Genomic DNA, 25,943 nt, shown 5'->3' on the forward strand with positions numbered 1-25,943 from the left:
TGTTTCAGTGTTCCCATATATCAAAGTTTATCCGACTAGACACCCTTAAGCTATAAACAAATTTTCAGCTTGCTATTAATCAACTTTTTTTTCATACGCGGGATCCAGACCTATAAAATTATCGAATTTTTCCCGAGTGACACTTTGACAGTTTTAATTTAACGACCCGAAGGGAAGTGAAATTATGTCAAACTGGCACGAGGGAAAAATTCGATAATAATTTTAGAGATCGAGTGCAACTTTCTGCGATTATTTCATGAATAAAACTGTTCAAAACCAAAATTTTATTGTAATTTATTTATGTAAGTACAAATGACTACAGTTAAACACACAGTTGTTATAAATATTTGTGGTTGAAAGTCATCACTTTTATAACTTTTAAAACAGCAATTGTCATTAGTGTCACTGAATGTATTTTTTCGTAGTAACGAAGGGGATCTGATGTAATATACTTGACGACGGGATATTATCAAAAATTATCGGGTATAATATCACAAGAGAGTGAGAATAAATTGAAAATAATGCGACAGTTTTTCGAAAATTTGTTGTCTGGCAATAGACACGAGAGCCCGCAGGGCTCGATTGGCTATTGCCCAATGACAACAAATTTGAGTAGAAATGAAGCATTATTTTCTTATTTATTCTTACTGTCGTGTGATATTCGTAAGATTATTTTTTAATACGTATATTATGGATATTTTCTTAAATGTGACAGTTGTCAAAACTAGGAAACCGGTTGCCATTAAACAGAAACAATCTACTTAAAAAAATTCTATCGGTAATTTTCTACAGTAGATAATTCTCAGTATAATTTTAATCTGATTGGACAGAATTAAACACCTGATCAAATATCTTACTATACGATTGGAAGTTAAAATCATCAAAAAATAATCAGTTTAATTTTTATTTCTGTAGCTTTCTATTGGTCAGAATCTCCTATGAATGAAATAATTAAAATTATGCTTGGCCCAAAATAAACATTTTAAAGATGAATGTTAGAAATTTTTCTCCAATGCTTATAACAACATGTATACCATCTTGGAAAAAAGTTACGGGGCAAAAAGGAACATAGCGTTTTTTCGTTTTTTTTCCTCGCTTTTTGAATGTATTTTTGTCAAAAAGATTATTTTTGATAGAAAGTGATATTTAGATAGGGAAATTAAATTTTGAACCTTTTTTTTAGACGTACCTACACTTTGCGGCAAAATAAACAGTACTAAAATGAATATTGAAATGTTTACGATTTTATCTAGTATACATGATACAGCCTTGCAAATATTCACGACGAGGCACGTTCCCGATAAAACATATATTAAAGATGCCCTCTTTCCCCTCTGAAGATTTCCCCCGTACGAACATAAAAATATATATTTCTCGAAAAAATCTTTAATTCTGTTAATCCGCAATCCCGAAATGGCAGACGGTGGATCTGTCTGACTCCTTCAGCATTCCCTATATGTACGCATCTGGTGGCGTTAGTTCTGGTGAGTGGCAACTCCCAAAATGATCGCACAGTATTCGAAGGGCCTCCCTGGCAGTGTGGCAGGTTATCCTGTCCTGCTGAAACCATTGTTGATTTTAAGCTTGGACCATTTTCGTGACCTTTTCCGTATGACCGAAAATAGTACTCTACCATAAAAATTTTTTCTGCAAAACTGAGAACCATTCTTAAGCACCTAACATTATCACGACATTCACGTACTTTATAATGATGTTCGGAAGCCACTCGGTAATTTTTGGGCGCCTAACACATACAAATTTGAGGCGTGCGAATTTCAGTACTGTTTATTTTGCCGCATACTGTAGGTAATATATTATGTACGAGACGTGCATAGAATTCGCCCTAATGCACCGTAGGTCATAGTGACTAATTCTACTCTTTCTCAAAAAGGCACCCCTTTAAATGGTAGCACTCCGCGGTTTTTCATATTTAGAGGTCCATTGACCATACAAAACAATAAAATCCCTTTAAAGTTGTAGTTCCTCTTAGCCCCCCTTTTTTGAACATAATAAATAGCTGATAGTGTTATTTATTTAATCTACATAGAAATTTTCGATACCAACCAATAAAACTATCACTTCATTTTGCCCGTTTACTTTCTTATCACAGTTATCCGCAACTTTGTAGGTCAAGTGGGTAATTTTATGCAATCATACCAACAATACAATCAGATTAAGTCCATTAGTTATCCTCGTAATGTGCAGCATCCTTTTTTAATTTGCAAATGATGAAAATTTATCGCTTATAAAAAATGTAACGCGAAATTACTGGACTCACGTTGAAGGAGACGAATGCAAAATGAGCATCGCATTTACGAATTGTTGTAGGATGTTGGAGATTACATAAATACATAACTTCCACTATTTATGTCACAGATAAACCAGACTGAGTTGGTAATTTCTTGATTTAATTTTATCTGATTCAAAATTAAGAAATGCAGCACCGCAATTTGATATTGGGATCAATATGAGACACATAGAATACTATGGAATTGGACTTTAGGAATTTTTTTGTATTTAAAAGTATTTTGCAATCTTTTGAGTATCAATAATAAACAAAAGTAGTGACATTGAAGTGAAAGACGTAAATAAACATGCAGCTACTCTCAAATTTGCAGGACACAACAGTAGACAAAGACAAGGAAGATGGAATGAAGCGATAACCCACTGGCGACCTTGGGACCATAAAAGAGGAAAGAGCAGACCACAGATGAGATGGTCGGATGATCTAAAAAGATACGCAAGGACCGGATGGACAGGATTAGCACTGAACCGAGAAGAGTTGAAAAATAAGGGGGAGGCCTATGATCAATTTTGGACAAATGAAGGGCAATAGATAGATAGTGACATTGACTAAAGACAAGAAAAATTTTGCTCACTGGTAAAATCAAAGTACCTACAGTTATTATAAAGTTACTAGGAAATAGATACATTATACCGGTTGTAACTACTAACTACTAACTAATTAGTTTACAAGTTTACTATAAATGGGCCAAATGGCAAGTCCAGTGGTTTGAACCTCTTTAACCCACGCAGTTCTTGGGAATTGTCTAAATGTATGCAGTGCTACGTTTTTTGATGACTTCCTGTGCAATATCTATTTTAAGATCACGATGAATAATTCGGGTGTTGATATACCACGGTGCATTGGTGATAGTTCCGAGGAATTGGTTGGAAACGTTAAATGAGTTCGATGTAGGAGTGACTGGATGTTCCCGACCCATTGTTCCAACCCATATGTCCTGATTGCTCTAAAAGTATTGACTTATAGAGTAACAATTTGTTACCCAGGAATCACCTTGATGAAAGAACCATTAACCAATACATATTGCTGCATTGGAGACTAGTTGCTTTCTCTTGGTCCAAATATATTTCCTCCATATGTAACACTTCTGTCCAAATCAACACCAAGATATTTTACCTCGTTGGCTGAAAGTAATTGATGATTATTTTAAGTTACAAGTTCCTCTTCGTGTTGTAAATGTAAAACGAATAGATTTTCCTTTGTTGACTTTAATTTTCCATCTCAAAAACCAATCTTCTGTTTATTTACGCTTGAAGGGAATATGAGACAAAAATAGAGTTAGCAAGTGAGGCTAGGATTGCACTATAGTTAGCAAACGTTCCTAGTAGCATCATTTCCTCTGTAGATGGTCTCTCGTCTAGTGGTTTCCGAAGAGTTGTGTAGGTATATCTGTGGTAAACAAGAGACACAAGGTAGGTCCCAGCACGCTGTTACACCAGTTTTGATAGAATAGAAGTTAATCAAGTAATAGGTTTAATTAACTAACTCCTACCTGATGAATATGACTATAAAAGAATGTAAAAGTTGTGGGGTAATGTCCTTTGTAGCTTGTACAGGAGGTCTTCATGTCACACCTTGCCAAATGTCTGCCTAACGTCCAGAAACGCCGCTGAAAGTACCTCTTGGCCTCAAAATCGGCATTTATATGTTTTGCACTCTATGAACTTGTTGGATTGTGACTGATGAGACCGAAATCCAAACTGGTGGCCTGGAATTGATTTTTGATCTAGGGTTCGAGTCTTTTGACTAATAGTTTTTCGAACACTTTAGACGTGATTTTTCAGAGGCTGATTGGTAGTTTTTTTTGAGGTTGGCCCGGTTTTAGAATTGTTATTATCTGGGATATTTTCCATTAATTGGAAAAGTAACCTAAGTTTAGTATGCCATTAAATATGAAAGTTATAAGTTTTATGCATTTGGAGAGTTATTCTTTCAACACTTTTCCTCTGATCAACTGATCAAGTTATACCCTGGCTGGAGTAACAATTTAAATGATAGAAAAGCTCTCGTTGAAGGAGACGAATGCAAAAGAGCATCGCCTTTATGAATTGTTAGAATAAAATCACGCAAAGAAAATAAACTTTTCTTTTTTTTCGGCATTTCCCCATTATGAGTTTGCCGTATTTGCTAATGGAGGCAATAGCGACATCTATTTAAACAAACAGAAATCTAAAGTACAAAATTACTACAGACCTCTTACGCCCGAAACTAATAAGTTCGTATTATTTTGCTTACTAGACAGCTTGGAATTGGTTTGATTTAGAGCGGACCACAAAGCCGTACCGACGACTCCTAGAGAAAGAAACGTACGTAAACGGAAGTGTGCATCTCTGACGCAAATTAAATCTTAAGCTGTCTCTCATTACCTTAGTTATACTTTGAGTACTAGGAAGCAAAAACTCGTTGGATTTTTAGCTAGATAAATAGACGGGTTGTGGAATGCAATTGTAGATTCCTCCATTGTCTATCATTTATCGGTCCGTTTCCCTTGCAAATTTTAGAAGGTTCGGATTGGAGGTTGTTATCAAAATATTTGCTTTCTTGGGTAAGAGATATATAGTGCTTCTGTGCTTTAAATTTCTCTTTGTTTAATGATAAAATATAAATGACTTACCGGTTGCGTTTGTATTCCACTAGTAATCTCGGTAATATTTCTCCAAATATCTGGCGTGCTAATCTCGCCTGTCCTAAGTTTCTGAGTAAATAATTTCCTATCTAAATTGTAAGTCACAGCTCCTGTAAATAAATAAATCAATTCAAGTCACATATCAATCAATCAATAATATGGATAAAGGTTCGTATCTCCTTCGCTACTGCTGATCTATAGTACTGTTACTGAATGTTACTTAAGATCTTCAACACCCAAGGAAAAAAAGGAAGAATTAGAAATTAAGTTCAGAAAGATGTACTGGTTAATGGGGAAAAAATCCACTCTGTTTACTTATAACAAATTGTTATTGTATAAGCAAGTCCTTAAATCAACAGAATAAAGTGTTAAGGAACATCGTCAACGCTCCATGGTAATTCAGAAACTGTGATCTTCATCGAGACCTCCAGACTCCAGATGGATACGGTTAGTCAGACAATAAGTAGGTAAGTTCGTCGAGAGTCATGAACAAAGACTCTCCAACCATGTGAATGTCGAATCCATCAATCTCCTAGACAACGCCAACCAGATAAGAAGACTTAAGAGAACGAAGCCGTTTGAGTTAGTGCTAAATTAAATAAGTGCGTTAAGTGAAAAAGCAGAGCAAAGTGCGGCTATAGTGTACACGTTAGCTAGTAGTACTATTATGTATTAGAGCCTAAGGATTATTGCTGAATATGACCTTAGATATGTTTTTTGTAATATTTTGTAGTTAAAACAAACTAACTTGCTTATTGATCATTGATTGATCTATTGATCAGATAGCAATAATCATAAGATTCCTGTTGGAGTTTTATTAAATAAAAAAAGATCCTCAACGAGTCTTATTTAGACTAGACCTTCTTCCTTGTCTTTTCATAGTGAATAATATATTATTTGCATATTCTATTACAAATTTTAGTGTCAATCTTACGACTTGCACTGTCACGTTTTTCATTATTTGCGACTTTTCTAATCCACTTTCCTCCTCTCAATCTTTACTTCAGAATTCATCGAGCCCTTCATTCTGTGAAATTGTTAGAGCAGCTGTAGATGGAGACAATTTAGAATTTTTTTTAGGAGAACTTGAGGAAATCACAATCCTTAGTAATGGGGAAACGTCGGGGGAGAGTGGTTACAGGTTAGTAATGTAGCTTATAGGTAGTATGGGTTGTCGATGGTCATTATGCAATAAAACTCTGAACATTCTCCACTGATCCCGGAGAATGAGTTAGAGATTTAAGAAATAAAATCTTCCTCTGACAAGAAACTCTACTCTTATTATTCCCTAAGGCTTAGTGCAACGGAATCAATATACGTAAAGGATGTACGTAACGCAATTGACAAGAGGGGAAAAAGAGTTATCCCTACCATAACACTTGAATTACTTACAGTTTGGCAATCTGTACTACCACATTTCAAAGGTCGTGAGTGAGACTTTTTGATGATCCAGATTTCTGCAGCTTAGGTTGCGATAGAAAAGGAAGCATACCAGTCGTAGTTTGGAATTCTTAGTCATGTCCGTATCTTTCAAATTTTAGTAATTTTGACTACTATTGATCTGGCCATTGAAAGGCATCGACGTATTTCTTCTTTCCATCCTCTATTGTTTGTGATAACCTGATAACAGATCCCAAGTAATTTTAACGACTTACCACTTTATGTCCTGCTACATTTCTTATTTCGGCTATTTGTTTCTAGTTCTATCAATAATCATCACTTGGGTCTTTTGTGCAATAATTTTAAGTCCATATTCATGTCAGTTCCATTTCAGCGTTGTAATTCTTTTAACTGCGTCCGTAACACCAGTTTTTCTCCTATTTTATTTAAAATTCTGTCTCTAAGGATTATATTCAACATTGACCTCTCCATTGCTCTCTATGCCACTTGTATTTTATTGATTACGTTTCTTGTAAGGGTCAATGTTATCATAAGACTTACAAAATCAAATAATGACAGAAGATACACTGATACACAGTAGTAATATTAGTGGTCTTACCTACAGTCCTTCTGTTGCTCAAACTATTATTATAACTACTTCTTCTCTGAGAGCCAGATCTTCTAAAACTATTGTTCCTTAACGATATAATTTCTTCGCCATCACTAAACGAAAAGTACCTAAAAATAAGAAGAATTTTAATAATCAAGTTTAAAATTAAAAGCAAGAGCAAAATAATTTGTGACAATCTCAATTGGAAAATTAAAACAATTAGACCAGGGCGCATCTGTAAAAATATTAGTACATTTGGACGTTGAGAGGTGACTCAAATTTTTTTGCAGAAATTGCTTGAAGATAAATCAAATAATAATATATGAGTTATCCTCCCTCTCAAAAAGGTCCGGAACATTGTTTAAATAATCAAAATGTCAAAAAATTAAGGAAAAATTCGATTTTTTTCTTGGTTTTTTGATTATAACTTTAAAAGTGTTCATTTTCGAGAAAAGTTGTACTGACATAAAAGTTGCGTAATTAAATTTTCTACAACATAGAACTAGTTAATAATTTAAAAAATAGTCGCTCTTGTTGCAAAATAGCAATAATTGTGAAAAAAACATACAAAAACAAGTATTCGCATTTTACGTTTTTCAACCATTTATGCTATACTTACGACCTTCATATTTCACCGTGAAAAACTTTATGATACAGTAAAACAATACTGTATATTTTATTAACATCGGTTCAATAGATTTTGCAAAATAAATTTTGCAATCCAGCTTTCGTAAAAAAAAATTCATTTTTTCAAAATGTTACAGGACTGAAAATAAAGCAGATAGCAAGTTGAAAATTTTTTTGCTTATAGAAGTGTACTGTACCTTTCATTTGCCATTTTGCAAAATTAAAATCGATTAACACCACGGTGTCAGGAATTTTTTTAAATAAACATTAATTATTGGTGCTACGCGCAGGACAGCGGATAGTTTGCTCTGATTGGGCATTCCAATGACCTTTAATAATGATTGATACATTTTAATTTTTATTACATTTCGATATAAATAAATAAATTTGTTTATTGCAAAATAAAAACACATACTCTATCCTTTGAAATAACACTTTTATTAGCAAAAACTTTCTTTGTTCATATATTTTAACTTAAATAATAAAAGTTTATTATTTTTAAACATATGCAATTGTTTAAACAATATTTCACAAACAATAATAAAATTAGTTTGACTTTTGTGGAATTAAAATATTAAAATACAACAAAATATAGAGTAAGAAAATAATATATTAGATAAAGATTGGAAGAAATTTTGGTGGAAATCAACTTGTGTGAATCAAACACCGCTGTCCTGCGCGTAGCACCAAAAATTATTGTTTATTTCAAAAATTTTCTGACGCCGTGGTAATTAATCGATTTTAATTTTGTAAATTGCAAATGAAAGGTACAGTACACTTCTATAAGCAAAAAAAATTTCAACTTGCTATCCGCTTTATTTTCAGTCCTGTAACATTTTGAAAAAATGAATTTTTTTGGCGAAAGCTGGATTGCAAAATCTATTAAACCGATCTTAATGAAATTTACAGTATTGTTTTACTGTATCATAAAGTTTGTCTGAGTGAAACATGAAGGTCCTAAGTGTAGCATAAATGGTTGAGAAACGTAAAATGCAAATACTTGTTTTTGTATGTTTTTTTCGCAATTATTGCTATTTTGCAACTAGGGTGACTATTTTTTAAATTTTTAACCAATTTTATATTATAGGAAATTTAATTACGCAACTTTTATGTCAGTACAACTTTTCTCTAAAATGAATACTTTTAAAGTTATAATCAGAAAACGAAGAAAAAAATCGAATTTTTCCTTCAATTTTTGACATTTTGATTATTTAAACAATGTTCCGGACCTTTTTGAGAGGGAGGATAACTCAAATATTATTATTTGATTTATTTTCAAGCAATTTCTGCAAAAAAATTTGAGTCACCTCTCAACGTCCATCTCAAAACAGATGCGCCCTGGACTAAATAGTAATCAGCAAATAACAAATCAGATGTAAAGTAGAACTTGATGGCATCAGTATTGAACAAGTAATGGAAATTAATTACCTTGGAATTACACTGTCTAGCTATGGAGATTTGGACAAAGACGTAAGAGATCAAGACCTTTAACAATAAATGTATCTTATTGAGCGATAAAGATATTAGTCTAAGATACGCTATAAGGTCGATTGGCACCGATCTGTTTAATGGACAAAAATTATTGGATATGCAATTTAGCATATTAACAATTACAAAAAACAAGGGTTGCCCGATCTAATCCTGTTCTTACTATAATTATTAATTAATAATTAAAAAATGACATTTTTTTACAAATAAAAAAAAATTCGACCCGGTCAGATATTATTTCAGTTTTTTAGGTCATTCTAAACAAAAAAGGTCTTTTGTAATTTTTCTCTAAAGTTAATCGTTTTCCAGTTATAAACAATTTAAAACTGAAAAAAGAACGAAAGATGACGATTTTTAAAGCTCAAAAACATAAGTATAAAATATCATTTTTAAAATTACGAAGTACCTAAATTCAAGTTCAAACTTTATTCTATCAGTTCTTGATAAGTCTTTTGGACTTATTTCATCATGAAACATTGTTTTTTAATTGTTAATGCCCGTCTCCCCATAAGAAACCTTCCTCATTAACAATTAGAAAAATATGTTTTAGAATAAAACATGGCTAAAATTCTTATCGAGACCTGATAGAAAAAGGTTTGAACTTGAATTTATGTACTTGATGTAGGGATGGCGGTTTTTGACAAAACACCGGTTTTCGGTTATAACGGTTTTGTTTGCTTACGGTTTAACCTGGCTGTTATAACCGGTAGATCTGGCGGAAAAACCGGTTTTCGGTTTTTTTAATCCAATAGGTTACAAAGTTACATTTACAATACACTTTAGTTTGCGATACTCCATTCGACTCGATATCAATATGATCAAAATTAGTACTATCGAAAGAACATATGTATTACATTTAACACGTTTGTATATTTGTAGAATAGGTAAATTTTAACTCATTTAATACTTCCTGTATGAGTGTATCCTTTTGAAAACGTAGCGAAATTCTTGGAGATTCGTATTCGTAATCAGTAATTCGATATTCATAGTCAGAGCATTATTTTTGGTAATCAGAAAAAGCATTCACCCACTTTCAATGTCAAGAGTTAAGTGTGAAAAATAGATGATGTTTGCGTCTAATTCAACCAGATCACTTCTTATGTAAATATTATGATTACAAATACCTTTTCAAGGAAATATTATAATAAAACTTAATAATTGTTTCTGGCTGATGTGAGATTGCACTTTCAGTTTGCTTCTATTTATAAAATAAAATAAAATTTGAATTATGGTTTTGTTTGGAATAATTACTTGAAAATAATAATTATGATTGGGATCCAAAATAATACCTAACCTAATCCTAATCGTCGTAAAAACCTAAAAACCGGTTTTTACTTTAAAAAGAAAAAACCGGTTATAACCGGGACAAAAAACAACCGGTAAAACCGGTTATTGCGCAGTAAAAAACCGGTTTTAGGTTTAAACCGGTAGATTTTTCCCATCCCTAACTTGATGATTACAAAAATGATATTTTTTACTTGTGTTTTTGAGCCTTTGATACGTTTTTGAGTCTATGATACGCTATAAGGTCGATTGGCACCGATCTGTTTAATGGACAAAAATTATTGGATATGCAATTTAGCATATTAACCATTTTACAAAAAACAAGGGTTGCCCGATCTAATCCTGTTCTAACTATAATTTTATTAATTAATAATTAAAAAATGACATTCTTTTACAAATAAATAAAATTTCGACCCGGTCAGATATTATTTCAGATTTTTTAGGTCATTCTAAACAAAAAAGGTCTTTTGTAATTTTTCTCTAAAGTTGATCGTTTTCTAGTTATAAACAATTTAAAACTGAAAAAAGAACGAAAGATGACGATTTTTAAAGCTCAAAAAACATAAGTATAAAATATCATTTTTAAAATTACGAAGTACCTAAATTTAAGTTCAAACTTTATTCTATCAGTTCTTGATAAGTCTTTTGGACTTATTTCATCATGAAACATTGTTTTTTAATTGTTAATGCCCGTCTCCCCATAAGAAACCTTCCTCATTAACAATTAGAAAAATGTTTTAGAATAAAACATGGCTAAAATTCTTATCGAAACCTGATAGAAAAAGGTTTGAACTTGAATTTATGTACTTGATGTTGGGATGGTTGTTTTTGACAAAACACCGGTTTTCGGTTATGTATAACGGTTTTGTTTGCCTACGGTTTAACCTGGCGGTTATAACCGGCCAAAAGAACGGTTTTTGGAAAAACCGGTTTTCGGTTTTTTTAATCCAATAGGTTACAAAGTTACATTTACAATACACTTTAGTTTGCGATACTCCATTCGACTCGATATCAATATAATCAAAATTAGTACTATCGAAAGAACATATGTATTACATTTAACACGTTTGTATATTTGTAGAATAGGTACATTTTAACTCATTTAATACTTCCTGTATGAGTGTATCCTTTTGAAAACGTAGCGAAATTCTTGGAGATTCGTATTCGTAATCAGTAATTCGATATTCATAGTCAGAGCATTATTTTTGGTAATCAGAAAAAGCATTCACTCACTTTCAATGTCAAGAGTTAAGTGTGAAAAATAGATGATGTTTGCGTCTAATTCAACCAGATCACTTCTTATGTAAATATTATGATTACAAATACCTTTTCAAGGAAATATTATAATAAAACTTAATAATTGTTTCTGGCTGATGTGAGATTGCACTTTCAGTTTGCTTCTGTATTTTATAAAATAAAATAAAATTTGAATTATGGTTTTGTTTGGAATAATTACTTGAAAATAATAATTATGATTGGGATCCAAAATAATACCTAACCTAATCCTAATCGTCGTAAAAACCTAAAAACCGGTTTTTACTTTAAAAAGAAAAAACCGGTTATAACCGGGACAAAAAACAACCGGTAAAACAGGTTATTGCGAAGTAAAAAAACGGTTTTAGGTTTAAACCGGTAGGTTTTTCCCATCCCTAACTAGATGATTACAAAAATGATATTTTTTACTTGTGTTTTTGAGCCTTTGATACGTTTTTGAGTCTAAGATACGCTATAAGGTCGATTGGCACCGATCTGTTTAATGGACAAAAATTATTGGATATGCAATTTAGCATGTTAACAATTACAAAAAACAAGGGTTGCCTGATCTAATCCTGTTCTAACTATAATTTTATTAATTAATAATTAAAAAATGGCATTTTTTTACAAATAAAAAAGGGTTGCTTGATCTAATCCTGTTCTACCTATAATTTTATTAATTAATAATTAAAAAAATCACCCTCTATCGCCGGTAAAGAAGTATAACTTCAAAAATGACATTTTTTACAAATAAAAAAAAATTCGACCCGGTCAGATATTATTTCAGATTTTTTAGGTCATTCTAAACAAAAAAGGTCTTTTGTAATTTTTCTCTAAAGTTGATCGTTTTCTAGTTATAAACAATTTAAAACTGAAAAAAGAACGAAAGATGACGATTTTTAAAGCTCAAAAACATAAGTATAAAATATCATTTTTAAAATTACGAAGTACCTAAATTCAAGTTCAAACTTTATTCTATCAGTTCTTGATAAGTCTTCTGGACTTATTTCATCATGAAACATTGTTTTTTAATTGTTAATGCCCGTCTCCCCATAAGAAACCTTCCTCATTAACAATTAGAAAAATATGTTTCAGAATAAAACATGGCTAAAATTCTTATCGAGACCTGATAGAAAAAGGTTTGAACTTGAATTTATGTACTTGATGTAGGGATTGCGGTTTTTGACAAAACACCGGTTTTCGGTTATAACGGTTTTGTTTGCTTACGGTTTAACCTGGCGGTTATAACCGGTAGATCTGGCGGAAAAACCGGTTTTCGGTTTTTTTAATCCAATAGGTTACAAAGTTACATTTACAATACACTTTAGTTTGCGATACTCCATTCGACTCGATATCAATATGATCAAAATTAGTACTATCGAAAGAACATATGTATTACATTTAACACGTTTGTATATTTGTAGAATAGGTACATTTTAACTCATTTAATACTTCCTGTATGAGTGTATTCATTTGAAATTGTAGCGAAATTCTTGGAGATTCGTATTCGTAATCAGTAATTCGATATTCATAGTCAGAGCATTATTTTTGGTAATCAGAAAAAGCATTCACCCACTTTCAATGTCAAGAGTTAAGTGTGAAAAATAGATGATGTTTGCGTCTAATTCAACCAGATCACTTCTTATGTAAATATTATGATTACAAATACCTTTTCAAGGAAATATTATAATAAAACTTAATAATTGTTTCTGGTTGATGTGAGATTGCACTTTCAGTTTGCTTCTGTATTTTATAAAATAAAATAAAATTTGAATTATGGTTTTGTTTGGAATAATTACTTGAAAATAATAATTATGATTGGGATCCAAAATAATACCTAACCTAATCCTAATCGTCGTAAAAACCTAAAAACCGGTTTTTACTTTAAAAAGAAAAAACCGGTTATAACCGGGACAAAAAACAACCGGTAAAACCGGTTATTGCGAAGTAAAAAAGCCGGTTTTACGTTTAAACCGGTAGGTTTTTCCCATCCCTAATTTGATGATTACAAAAATGATATTTTTTACTTGTGTTTTTGAGCCTTTGATACGTTTTTGAGTCTATGATACGCTATAAGGTCGATTGGCACCGATCTGTTTAATGGACAAAAATTATTGGATATGCAATTTAGCATATTAACCACTTTACAAAAAACAAGGGTTGCCCGATCTAATCCTGTTCTAACTATAATTTTATTAATTAATAATTAAAAAATGACATTCTTTTACAAATAAATAAAATTTCGACCCGGTCAGATATTATTTCAGATGTTTTAGGTCATTCTAAACAAAAAAGGCCTTTTGTAATTTTTCTCTAAAGTTAATCGTTTTCCAGTTATAAACAATTTAAAACTGAAAAAAGAACGAAAGATGACGATTTTTAAAGCTCAAAAACATAAGTATAAAATATCATTTTTAAAATTACGAAGTACCTAAATTCAAGTTCAAACTTTATTCTATCAATTCTTGATAAGTCTTTTGGACTTATTTCATCATGAAACATTGTTTTTTAATTGTTAATGCCCGTCTCCCCATAAGAAACCTTCCTCATTAACAATTAGAAAAATATGTTTTAGAATAAAACATGGCTAAAATTCTTATCGAGACCTGATAGAAAAAGGTTTGAACTTGAATTTATGTACTTGATGATTACAAAAATGATATTTTTACTTGTGTTTTTGAGCCTTGAAAATTGTCATCTTTCGTTCTTTTTTCAGTCTTAAATTATTTATAACTCGAAAACGATCAACGTTAGAGAAAAATTGCAAAAGGCCTTTTTTGTTTAGAATGATCCAAAAAATCTCTGTGCGGGTCTAAATTTTTTTTTTAATTCATTTAAAAATGTCATTTTTTAATTATTATTTAATTATAGTTAGAACAAGATTAGATCTAGTAACCCTTGTTTTTTGTAATTGTTAATATGCTAAATTACATATCCAATAATTTATATCCATTAAACAGATCGGTGCAAATCGACCTTATATCGGATCCTCTACTATATCTACCATAAGCGAATACTAATGAAAGAATACTTTTAAGATTTCAATGATCTTTACCGTTTTAATATACTTTTAGGCTTTTCCTTCTGCCTTTGCTCCTCTTCTTCTTTTCCGAGAGTGGCGTATACAGTAAAGGAAATAAACTGGCCCTTAAAGAAGTCGTCGATTCTTTTTACTGGTAGGAGTATACAGGAAAATTCTTCGTTTATCGTTGGCCATGAGTCTTTCGCTGTTTTTGTTTCGAATTTTTGTTTACTTGGGTAGAAGGTTACCTGGAACAAAAATAATTTTAAGAAAATCTCAAAAAAACAAATGTTCTAGAAAATCTAACTTTTTTCAAGCATGCATGTCAAATTTTAGTGCAATGCGACCATTGGTATATTTTTGACAGCTGTATGAAGTTGACCTGTTTGAAAAAGTAACGCATGCATGTGGAGAAAAACGATTTTCGAACAAAAAGGCGAAGAAAAAAAAAAAAGAAAAGCTATGTACATATGAAAAGAGAAGAAGAAGAAGAAGAAGAAGAAGAAGAAGATGTATAATGGAAAAATGTGGTGACAAACCTGGATAGTCCATAGCGAACTCTAAGGACCTCATTCCCTTCTTTATGTATGAATAGGAAAAAAAGTTGTGACTGGCTAATTGACACCCAAATCTATTCCATAAAACCAAAAAAAAAATAATAATAATGCTAGTAATGCTTCTTCAGACTAGACTGATAAATTTTGGTTTCGCGAATTTCGTAATGGCCGTATATCAACATTGAATGAACCACCTACTGGACGACTCACCGATGCAGTTACAGGGGAAAATCTGAAGAAAGTCCCTGAAATGGTTCTAGCTGATTATAAAATGAAGATGCATAAATTGATGCATTCAGAACGTCTGCTCATAAACATCATAGAGAGGAGAAACACGGAATACCTCGGCCACATAATTAGAGGACCTAAATACAATCTACTTCGCCTTATAATACAAGGAAAAGTGGAAAGAAAGAGATGGATTGGTCGAAAGAAATTTTCATGGCTGCGTAATATGTATTAGACAATGGTGTGGTTTACAGACACAGCATCTAAATAAGAAGAAGAATTGGAAGAGGCCACAATTAGTAAATAGCGCACTAGTCATATTATAGAGGAAGTTTTAAATATGACAAAAATTATCCTGCCGATGGGTGCCGAGTTTGCTGACCATTTACCAAAAACATGATGGTGTGACTACTTACTACTTCTCACCAGTGTTTGTACCATATGAAGCGCAAATCGTCAGGCAATTCGTCAAACTTTTGGTTGATTGATAAAACTTAACTACTACATAACATAGAACAAAATGAACGCACAGCAGTGGATTGAAGACGACCAAAATGCTCCGAAGCAGCCAAGCGTCGCGCGTCGATCAATAAATCGAAAAGGTCATGTCGACTGTATTTTTGGAAGGCAAAATTTTTATCTTGAAAAAGGTACAACTATCAATAACCAATATTATTGTGCGTTATTGGACAAACTGAAGCAGGAATTCAGTGAGAACCGGCGCCATCCGGAGAAGAAAAATTTGTTATTTCTCCAAGACAATGCACCGACCCACAAAAGCGTGGAGCTGGGCTTCGAATTGCTTTCTCATCCAGCTTATTCTCACGGTTTGGTCCCCTTCGCTTATTATGTGTTTCCAAATCTGTAAAAATGGCTCGTAAATCAAAAATTCAGCTCAAACGAAGAGATATTTGACGAAACAAACATCTTTTTTGCAGAACTTCCAGAATAGTATTATTCGGATGACACAAAGAAGTTGAAAAATCGCTGGAATCATTGTATTGTGCTAAAAAGAGACCAATATTGAATAAAACAAAAGAATTTTCAGACCATCCTTCAATTGTCTAATTGTAGCCTCCGATATTCGCTGTCTGGTTGCAATAAATCTTTATAATACAAAGCCGTCTTCAAAATATACCAAAATATTTAGGAAAAACCTTCGTTTAAAATTAACTGGTCTGTAAATAAAGTTAGAAAACTTCTAATACCAATAAAACGTTTATGGTCCATAAAAGTAACTAGTTTCCAAAATTAGCAAGTTTCCCGTATTTATTCTGTTAGACGGAATTGTATAATATAAAATAAAACGTTTAATTATCTCGGAACACTGTCCTTCTGTTGCTATAAATAATTCTATATAGTTAAATTTTTTTATTGAAGACATAATTTTAAAGTGCTTTAAAACTATTCACCTGGAAAGGTTTTTTTGACAACGATTTAGTGTGAAAAAAATGTCACCAATCCAAATTACCGAGAAACTACTATAAAAACGAGCCAAATTCACGGAAGAAAGAATGTTGGTATGAAGCGCCTTATTTCGGTGGTAATAATCAGTGATATCATTTTTTTATACAATAAACACCAATAAGATGATTAAGAAAATATTATAATCTGATCAAATAATATGATCAATGAGCAACTTTTTCTATCCTAAAGGTAGCCTTTTTGAGCTTCTTTTTACTATTAAAAAAATATTAAAAAAATATTAAGAAACGCTTTTCTTTAGTACCGAGTAACTAAAATTAAACATATTATAAAAAAATCAACTAAACAGCAAAAAATAAAAATAAAATTGAAAAAATCTAACACATTTGTCAAAGAAAAGCGTGGAGCGTCTTCATCGAATAAACGGTTTTCGCACCACGCTTTTCTTTAACGAATGTGTTAGATTTTTTCAATTTTTTTTTATTTTTTGCTTTTTGCTTGATTTTTTTTATAATATGTTTAATTTTAGTCACTCGTAACTAAAGAAAAGCGTTTCTTAAAAATATTTTTTTCATATTTTTTTATTTTTTACTTTTTAGTCTTACACTTTTCAAACATTAAAATATAACGTCATGTTTATTAAAATATGTATAAAACATATGATGTACAAACATGAAAAGTAGTCGGAATCGGCAAAAAATTTAAAACTTTATTGTTTATTTATGAAGCATAACGTTAACAATTAACGTAAAAAGTGAAATTATGTATAGTTCATATAATTAGCTACAATCGGTAAAAGTTTCAAGTTTCTTCATTGTAAAAAATAAGAGAATTTAAGCAATTTCCGTTAAAATAGTTTTTTATTTAAACAATTAATAAACAAAAAAAATTGTTATTGACTATTCGTGTATTGTTCCCGCGAATGCATATGTCTGCAAATTTTTAGTCATTTGCATTGAAAAAAAGGCAGTCAAATTAACGTCCAAAGATTTGACCCAAACGATTGAACTAAAGAAAAGCGTTTAATTAATTAATACGACAAAACGAATTCTAATGTTAATTGTAGCACAAAACGTCTCTACCGGTGGTTTTTCTAAGACTACGATAAAAACACGAATTTTTTTAATTCGTGTTTTGGTTAAAGTTTTGTTTCGTATCGCATTGAAATTTGACACGAATAAACGCCGATTTATATATAAACAAATATATGAGCGTTCAAAATTTGAAACTTTATTGTTTATGAAACATAACGTAAACAATTAACGTAAAAAGTGAAATTATGTATAGTTCATATCATTAGCTACAATCCGTAAAAGTTTCAAGTTTCTACATTGTAAAAAACAAGAGAATTTAAACATTTTCCATTAAAATAGTTTTTTTTATTTAAACAATTAATAAACATAAAATATTTTTTTTATTGACTATTCATGTATTGTTCCCACGAATGCATATGTCTGCAAATTTTCATTCATTTGCATTGAAGAAAAGTCAGTCAAATTAACGTCTAAAGATTTGATGCAAACTATTGAAGTAAAGAAAAGCGTTTAAAAACACTAAGATTAAGGACAAACTCACTAGTATTCCTTAGGTTCTGTTAATTTATTGTATAACTATTAACCTGTACTCACCGGAGGGACAGCAGACGTTCGGATACAATTAGCGTCTCTTTGCAAAGACAATGACGTCGACTTTGCAAAGTAACAAGACACTTACTCAACACACACACACACTACACATTACTCCCCTGAGTTAGTGATAAGTTATACAATTACGTGGCTAAAGGTTTTAGTTCTAAACCAACGCCAGAATCAGAGAAAAAAAACTATTAACCTGTACTATCACTTGCACTTGCACTATACATACTCTGCTTTTCACTCAACTAACTCGAAGGGTTTCTTCCTCTTCACTCTTCTAGCAAGGTCCGTGTTGTCGAGGAGCTGGATGGCTTCAACATTGACTTATTGAGGAAGTCGTTACTGGTCGTCCCGAACAGCAGGAAGATACTGGATTCAATCAAAATAAGAAGACTACAATATTTGGGTCATATAACACGTGGTGACAGATTTATGAGCTCCTAAAATTAATAATACAGGGAAAGATTCAAGGAAGGCGCAGCATAGATAGGAGAAAAATGTCCTGGCTGAGAAACCTTATAGAATGGTTATGGATATGCAGCTCGGATATGGCACGTAAGGAAGAAGTCGTTGTTCTTGACTCTTGGCAAATTTTTTAGTGGTCTTGTTAACAGTATACATTTCTAGGTTCTTATGGAACTACTGCCACTGTTCCTATACATTGTACCAAAGAGTGTTGACCATGCTCTTTAGCACTTTGTTTTGGCATCACTGGATGATGTCTAACTAAAGTACTCTTACTAGCACAAGTCCGCAGCTAGAGGTCAGATGTTCATATAGGTTATATCTGTTTATACAAAATATTTTGTTGTAGATTGACATAGTGGATTGTCTTCCCAATAGCCAATACATTTTTTATACTTGATGTTAAGCTGTTCTCTTTTCTTTTTAACGTGGTTTCTCCAGCGTAGCCTAGAGTCTAATGTAATACCTACCCAAATATTTTTCGGTATGGGCATATTAGTCGAGGAAATGAAGCATTTTGGCTCGCAATTTTTTCGTCCAGCATGGATTTACTTGAAATTTTCACAGAAGGTAGGGAATAGTCCAAGGATCATTTTCTATATCATGCTGCTGTACGCTTAAACCTTGGGGATAGTTGCCACCCCATCTCGGGGGTGGGAATTTTTTATTACATTTTAACCATGTAAATCGATGTAAAAAGTCATTTTAAGAAAATATTGTTTTTTACATTTTCTTCGTAAAACTAATATTTTTCGAGTATTCGTGGTTGAAAGTAACAGTTTTTCGACGGAAAAATCGACTTTTTTACAGGGTTTTTTGAGAATAACTCGAAAAATATGTATTTAATCAAAAAAACTGTAGATATCAAAATTGTATCTTTTAGTAACACAAACGAAACTGTTTCTTTATAATATTTTTACGACCAATACAAACCGAAATACGGCATGTTAAAGGTTAGTTTTTTTCGTCAAATGCATAATTTGAAATAATCAAAGCCAAATAACGGGAAAACTTTGCATTTTTACAGGAAAACTTACATGATGTTTTTTCAAGCATATAATAAGATCTTTCAAAAAAAAATAATAAAAAGTTTCTAGCCTAAAAATTGAGCAATTTATGATCAAATAAAGTCGGTACCTATTTTTCTCTACGAAAAAAACAGTGAAAACAACCCCCTACCTACCCTTGTAACTAAAAATTCGTCTTCGCCTTTCTGTAATTCCTTTTATATTTATATTATCAATACACCCAAGAAGTTTGATTTATTTAAAAGGCATAATTTTAGAAAAATTAGAGTTTAAAAAAAATTGATTTTTTGAAATTTTTTATTTTTTATCATTTTCTTCAAAATACCTCCGAAAATACTGGAGATACGAAAAAAATGATGAATTACTAAATTGTAGCTTTTTTAATAGCTAAAATTTCCTTATGCATAGATTATTATTACAGTGACCAGTTAGCGAGATATAGCTGTTTAAAACATCTATTTACGAGCTAACATCCCCTTATTCGAGCCCTTTAAACCCACCTCAATTAAACATTAAGGAATCTTAGGCAGGCCGCACATCAAAGAAACATGAAACGTAAATTACGTTTCATGGAAATAAAACAGTGCTAAACAAATAAACGTCCGCCCATTTATGAAACTCTCTGAAAATAAAAATGTGTCATGAGCATGAATTACACTCGTTTCATTGGTAGGCGGACTTTGAGATTTGTTTAGCAGTGTTTTAGGTTCATGAAACATGTTTTTCGTTTCATGTTTCATGTTTTTCGTTTCATGTTTCTTTGGTGTGCGGCTTGGCTTACGGAATTTAATTTACACAGTCTTATTACTCTTAAAAAATCCTACAAAACTGTTATTGAAAAAATTTTTATCGCCAAAAATGAAGGAATGTTTATAAACCTAAATTCGAATAGTCCCCTTAGGCAAGCCGCACACCAAAGAAACATGAAACGAAAAACATGAAACATGAAACGAAAAACATGTTTCATGAAAAGAAAACACTGCTAAACAAATCTCAAAGTCCGCCTATCAATGAAACGAGTGTGATTCATGCTCATGACACATTTTTATTTTCGGAGAGTCTCATAAATGGCCGGATATAGATTTGTTTAGCAGTGGTTTATTTCCATGAAACGTAATTTACGTTTCATGTTTCTTTGATGTGCGGCCTGCCTTATAGAGCATTTTCAATATATGTACCTATATAATACCACAGCCGGTTCGTATACTGGATGACTAAAAAACTATTTGTATGTGTATTTTTATATATTTGTAAATTCGTATTTTTGTGTAAATAAATGTTTTTGTAATTCTTTAATTCTACTTTTTTTTCTGTATAGGTCTATTAAATTGTCTACTTACAAAAATTGCAATGTTATTAAGGGTGGTTTTTAAGGGTTGAAATAGTATGATATTATATCCTAAAGCATAAAACAATCAATATTTAACCAGTAAAAAACCAAATTTTACCTATATTAAAGTTTACAATGTTTTTATATAATTCTTGACAATAAGGATAGTTAACACCCCTAAAAATAATCAACGCCCTTGAGCATGATATAGAATATGAAGTACAGGGTAAGATGATCCTAACTCCAAATTTTTATGTAAATTGATGTAAGTCGAAATTATTCTTTTAGGATAAGTAAACTTTTCATATATAGCTCCAACAAGGGTGGTTTTAAGGGTTAAAATATTGTGATATTATATCTTAAAGCACAAAACAATCATTATGTAACTAATAAGAAGCAAATGTTGACAATATTAAAGTTAAAAATGTTATTTTATAGTTTTTTACAATTAGGGGTGGTTTTCACCTTTAAAAAACCAAAAGCGTACAACGGCTCAATATAGAAAATGAACTAGAGGGTGAAATGAGCCTAATCAGAAATAGGTTTTGCCATTTATCCAGCTTCATTTCCTCGACTATATGGTATCTTTTATTGGGTGTATATTTACTCCAGTTGTTAACTCTATTGTTATAAAATATTATCAGCAAAGGTAGCTATTGTGTTATGATCTAATTCAGGGATATCCTAGTGCAAGGTACAGGACTGGTCGTATCACACTACCTTGTGGTACACCTGCAATAATTTAATACACTTACATTACAGAGATTGAGATAGCTGGGACACATATAGAGAAGGAAAAACGACCTACTGATTAAGAAGTTCACCAGACGGAAGGCAGAAACTGAAATTTTTAACAATATTTTATTAAATAAATATCTAAAGAAAGGTCTGGTATAACTAGTGTGACCAACTCCAATTCAGTTGAATTCGGGACAAGACTGAAAAAAATGCTTGAAATCCGGGACTTTCCAATGAAAATCGGGCCATTTGTTATTTTTTAAATATATGACTTTAATATCATCATTTTATTGATTATTTAACATTTTTATGTTGACAATGATATGTTTAATGGGATTACGCCACAATTGGTTATAATAATAATTATATTTTTGTTAGTTTTTGACGTTTCGACTTCCAATCATTCTCAAAAAAGGAAAAATTAGAAAATAAAGTGATGTTGGATTTCCATGTAAATATAACCTAGGTTAAAAATATAATTGCCAAACAGGCCACAAAAAAACAGCTTCAAAACATTTAAAAATCAATCCATTCATATTTTAAATTGACCTCAACAAACAAAATATGATGTATTCTTGCAATCTAATTCTTTACATTGCTTATTTTTTAAAATCATAATTATTGTCGATTTTTTTTTTCGTCCCAATAATTTAATTTGATGTGTTTTCTTAAAAGAATAACGAAAAAAATAGAATTTTACCAAAAAGTTGAAAATTCGGATGGCCCGGAAGCCTTTTCCGGGACGCCGGGACACGACTTCGTAATTCGGGCCATGTTCCGGATTTTTCAGGCTAGTTGGTCACACTAGGTATAACGAAAACCAGAGATATCGTCATAATTGTAATATTTACACAAGAAAAATTATTTCACTCTGTATTAATTTCACTTCTAATTAATACAATTAGTTATTTGTCTGCTACTAATTTGTTACATCCGCGAAAAAATTGGCGAACATTTTCGCTGACGGCATATTTAATTAAGCTTGTGAAAACAAAACCAAAGAAAAAATGAGAATTGATATGCTTTCAACATTCAACAAGATGTAATTGGATCATGTATTGTATATTAAATAACGAACAGCTCGACAAAAAAAAATTAAAACAGCTGATACCATGCAGGAACGAAAAAATGTGTCGAACTGATTTTATTATTAATTTATAGTAATTTTGATTTATTGATTCTATTAAAGACAAACGGTTGTCTAGGTTTTTTGAACGGATTATGATCCAGTAATGTGGCACGTACATAATTTTTCAGTTATAAAATAGGACCATTATGAATTCATTATCGAAGCTAGGACAAATAATCCCGGACAAAATAATCCCCACAAATTTTTTTGGACAAAATATCCCCACAAAAAATCCCGGACAAAATATCCCCAAGAAATATTTGCTGCCGAATAGTTCTCTAAAAGTTTTTCCGTGAATGTAATCCATGCAAATGTTTTTCAGCCTCAGTGCATGAGAGTTATACGTTATACAGTATGTCCCTGTAAGTTGTATCCATATTATGGAAAACTTTTTTATTATTAATTTTACGAAAAAAAAGTTATTCTTCATAAAAAGCTCTGCATGGTCCAAAACCTAAGATTCAACCATCAGATATCAAATTTTATGAATATTATACAAGGTATGTCAAAAAGTTTGAATTTCACTCAAGAGTAAAGTAGTTCACAATATTGAAAATTGCTATTATGAAAAGTTGGTTGGAATTAAAAAATATATTCTAATATGCAATTATATCCTTCTAATTGAATTTTTTTTGAAAAATTATGGATAACTAACGTTATTTTCAGTAATTTTAATTCTAATAACTCGTTTATTATTAATTTTACGAAAAAAGTGATTCTTAATAAAAAGTTCTGCATGGCATAAAATACTCTAAAACCTAAAATACAACCATTTTATGTCAATTTTATACGAGGTATGTCAAAAAAGATAAATTTAGATCAAAAGTAAAGTACCTTTATCCTTCAAAATATTTCAATTAGAAGGATGTAATTACTTTCTGCAACATGGTTTTTAATTCTTAATAACTTTTCATAATAACAATTTTCGATATTGTGAAAAATAAAGGTATTTTACTCTTAGGCCAAATTCATATTTTTTGACATACTTTGTATAAAATTGATAAAATTTGACAATAATATTTAAGCCTCCTGTATTTTGGTTTGCCTAACTTTACTTCATCAATTTATATACACCTCATTGATAATTATGGAATTTCAAATTCGCCCATTATTTTATAAATCTTAGATAATTTATTCTCACTAAGTTCTTGTAATTTTATAATTCCAACACAGTGATGTTAGCTGTTATCATTGCTTGTACCATAAATAACTTTAATTTTAGTAGCTGCGTAACCAACATTTCATAAAACTTCAATCATTGACATTTGTCGTCCTGACATCAGACAGATTCGCTTTTGAAGTCTCATCTCTTAGTTGCCTGCCACCTCTTATAACATAATGACCTAGTTACCTTTTGACCCACTTACCACGTGTGGGAGTCATATGTTGCCCTAGGGCCGTATCCTTAGGAATTTTATCCATCCTTTGGATTTTTCGATGTATTTATTGATATTAGACTTTTGTCTGTTTTTTGAAAGGCTTTGACCTTGTATTTTTTGGTTGGCTCACCGTGTTCTTGTAAGTTTAACCAAACTTTTCTTTTACTTTGGTCATCATTTTAACTATAACATTTTGCTTTAATTAATATGGTTATACTTATTTTAGGTAACACTGATGATGCTCTTGTTACAGAGCGAAAACGTTTTGTATATGTTTGTAGCCCTTTAGGGCTTTTGAAACTAATATACATTTACCAAGAGGAAATTTTTTTATTAAATTTCACTTGTAATTAAAGGTATACAGCCAACTACAGGAAGTTCTTCCTTGTGGGTAGCTAAGGAACTCAAATTTTCTCTTCTCTATAGTAAATATAATTTCAGGTTGAATATTCAGTCTTTTCAAACTTTTGGATTTGTAATTTTGTTAACCCTGGTACACTTTAAATGTTTTCACACAATTGTTTCCAGAATTTTTCCTTAGTGGATAAAATTGTCTCATTATGGTTTTCAGTTTAGCCTTGTATGCTTCCCAGTCACATGATTTCTTTGCCATGTTACGGAACCGTGTTGTTTCTTTTTTGCTCCACTAAGCAGCTTGTCTGGGGGTGCGACTTTCTTTTAACAGACCATTCTACTGCCAGCTCAACCTCAAGATTAGATTTTGCCTTTTAGCATAATTTCATACCCAGAATCGCAGTCAGTGAAGGAAGCAAGCCAATAATATTTAGAGTGTCACCAAGTCACCACTCCCTGATAAGGGAATGAGGAGAAGAGAGAGAAAAAAAAAAGAATGTGTGTGTACTTTGTACGCACGTAAGAAGTTATACTTCTATTAAAATATAATTTCAACGAAATAAATATACCTTACAGTTACAATACAAAAAATTAACAATAAATACCAAAAATGAACCAAAACTTAACAATGCCAAATATTAAAAAAAAAGAAAAAAATATGAATCGTCCGGGATTTGAACCCGCAATCTCGCGATTTTTTGATCTCTGGTCCAATGCTCTACCAACAAGGCCATCAAGCCGCATGCTACTTACCTTTCAGATATACATAATTATACATCACGGTGACAAGTGAAATATAAAAATACATGTTTTATTATTTTACGCCCAAGGAAGACAAATCCAAAGACACAAAATTATAATAAAAAACCTTTTAAACCACCTTTTTCAAATTGCGCAAGTTGTATTATTAATATTAATGTTAATAAATGAAATATAAATATTTTGACGTTTCACAATTTGACAATTCACTTTTAACTGCAGTGCCTTAAAAATTTTAAAGCACTAGTGCCTTAAAGTAGCATTTTTAACGCTCCTATGGAGTCCTAAAAATTGCATTTTTAACACATTTGTAGAAAAATA

The 25,943-nt window shown here is 31.4% G+C and overlaps 1 protein-coding gene across 1 annotated transcript in view; it reads right to left on the reverse strand.

Moving 5' to 3' along the window:
* LOC114324158 (uncharacterized) overlaps positions 1-25,943 on the reverse strand; it is a 41,661-nt gene that overhangs the window by 5,052 nt on the left and 10,666 nt on the right. The window contains exons 2-4 of the mRNA XM_028271908.2: positions 14,630-14,844; positions 6,931-7,049; positions 4,920-5,041 (exon numbers count right to left, since the gene is read on the reverse strand). Of these exons, the coding sequence (XP_028127709.1) occupies positions 4,920-5,041; positions 6,931-7,049; positions 14,630-14,844 (456 nt within the window). The remainder of the gene's footprint in view (positions 1-4,919; positions 5,042-6,930; positions 7,050-14,629; positions 14,845-25,943) is intronic.

Source organism: Diabrotica virgifera, chromosome 3, assembly GCF_917563875.1.
Source record: "Diabrotica virgifera virgifera chromosome 3, PGI_DIABVI_V3a".
NCBI classification, from domain to species: Eukaryota; Metazoa; Arthropoda; class Insecta; order Coleoptera; family Chrysomelidae; genus Diabrotica; species Diabrotica virgifera.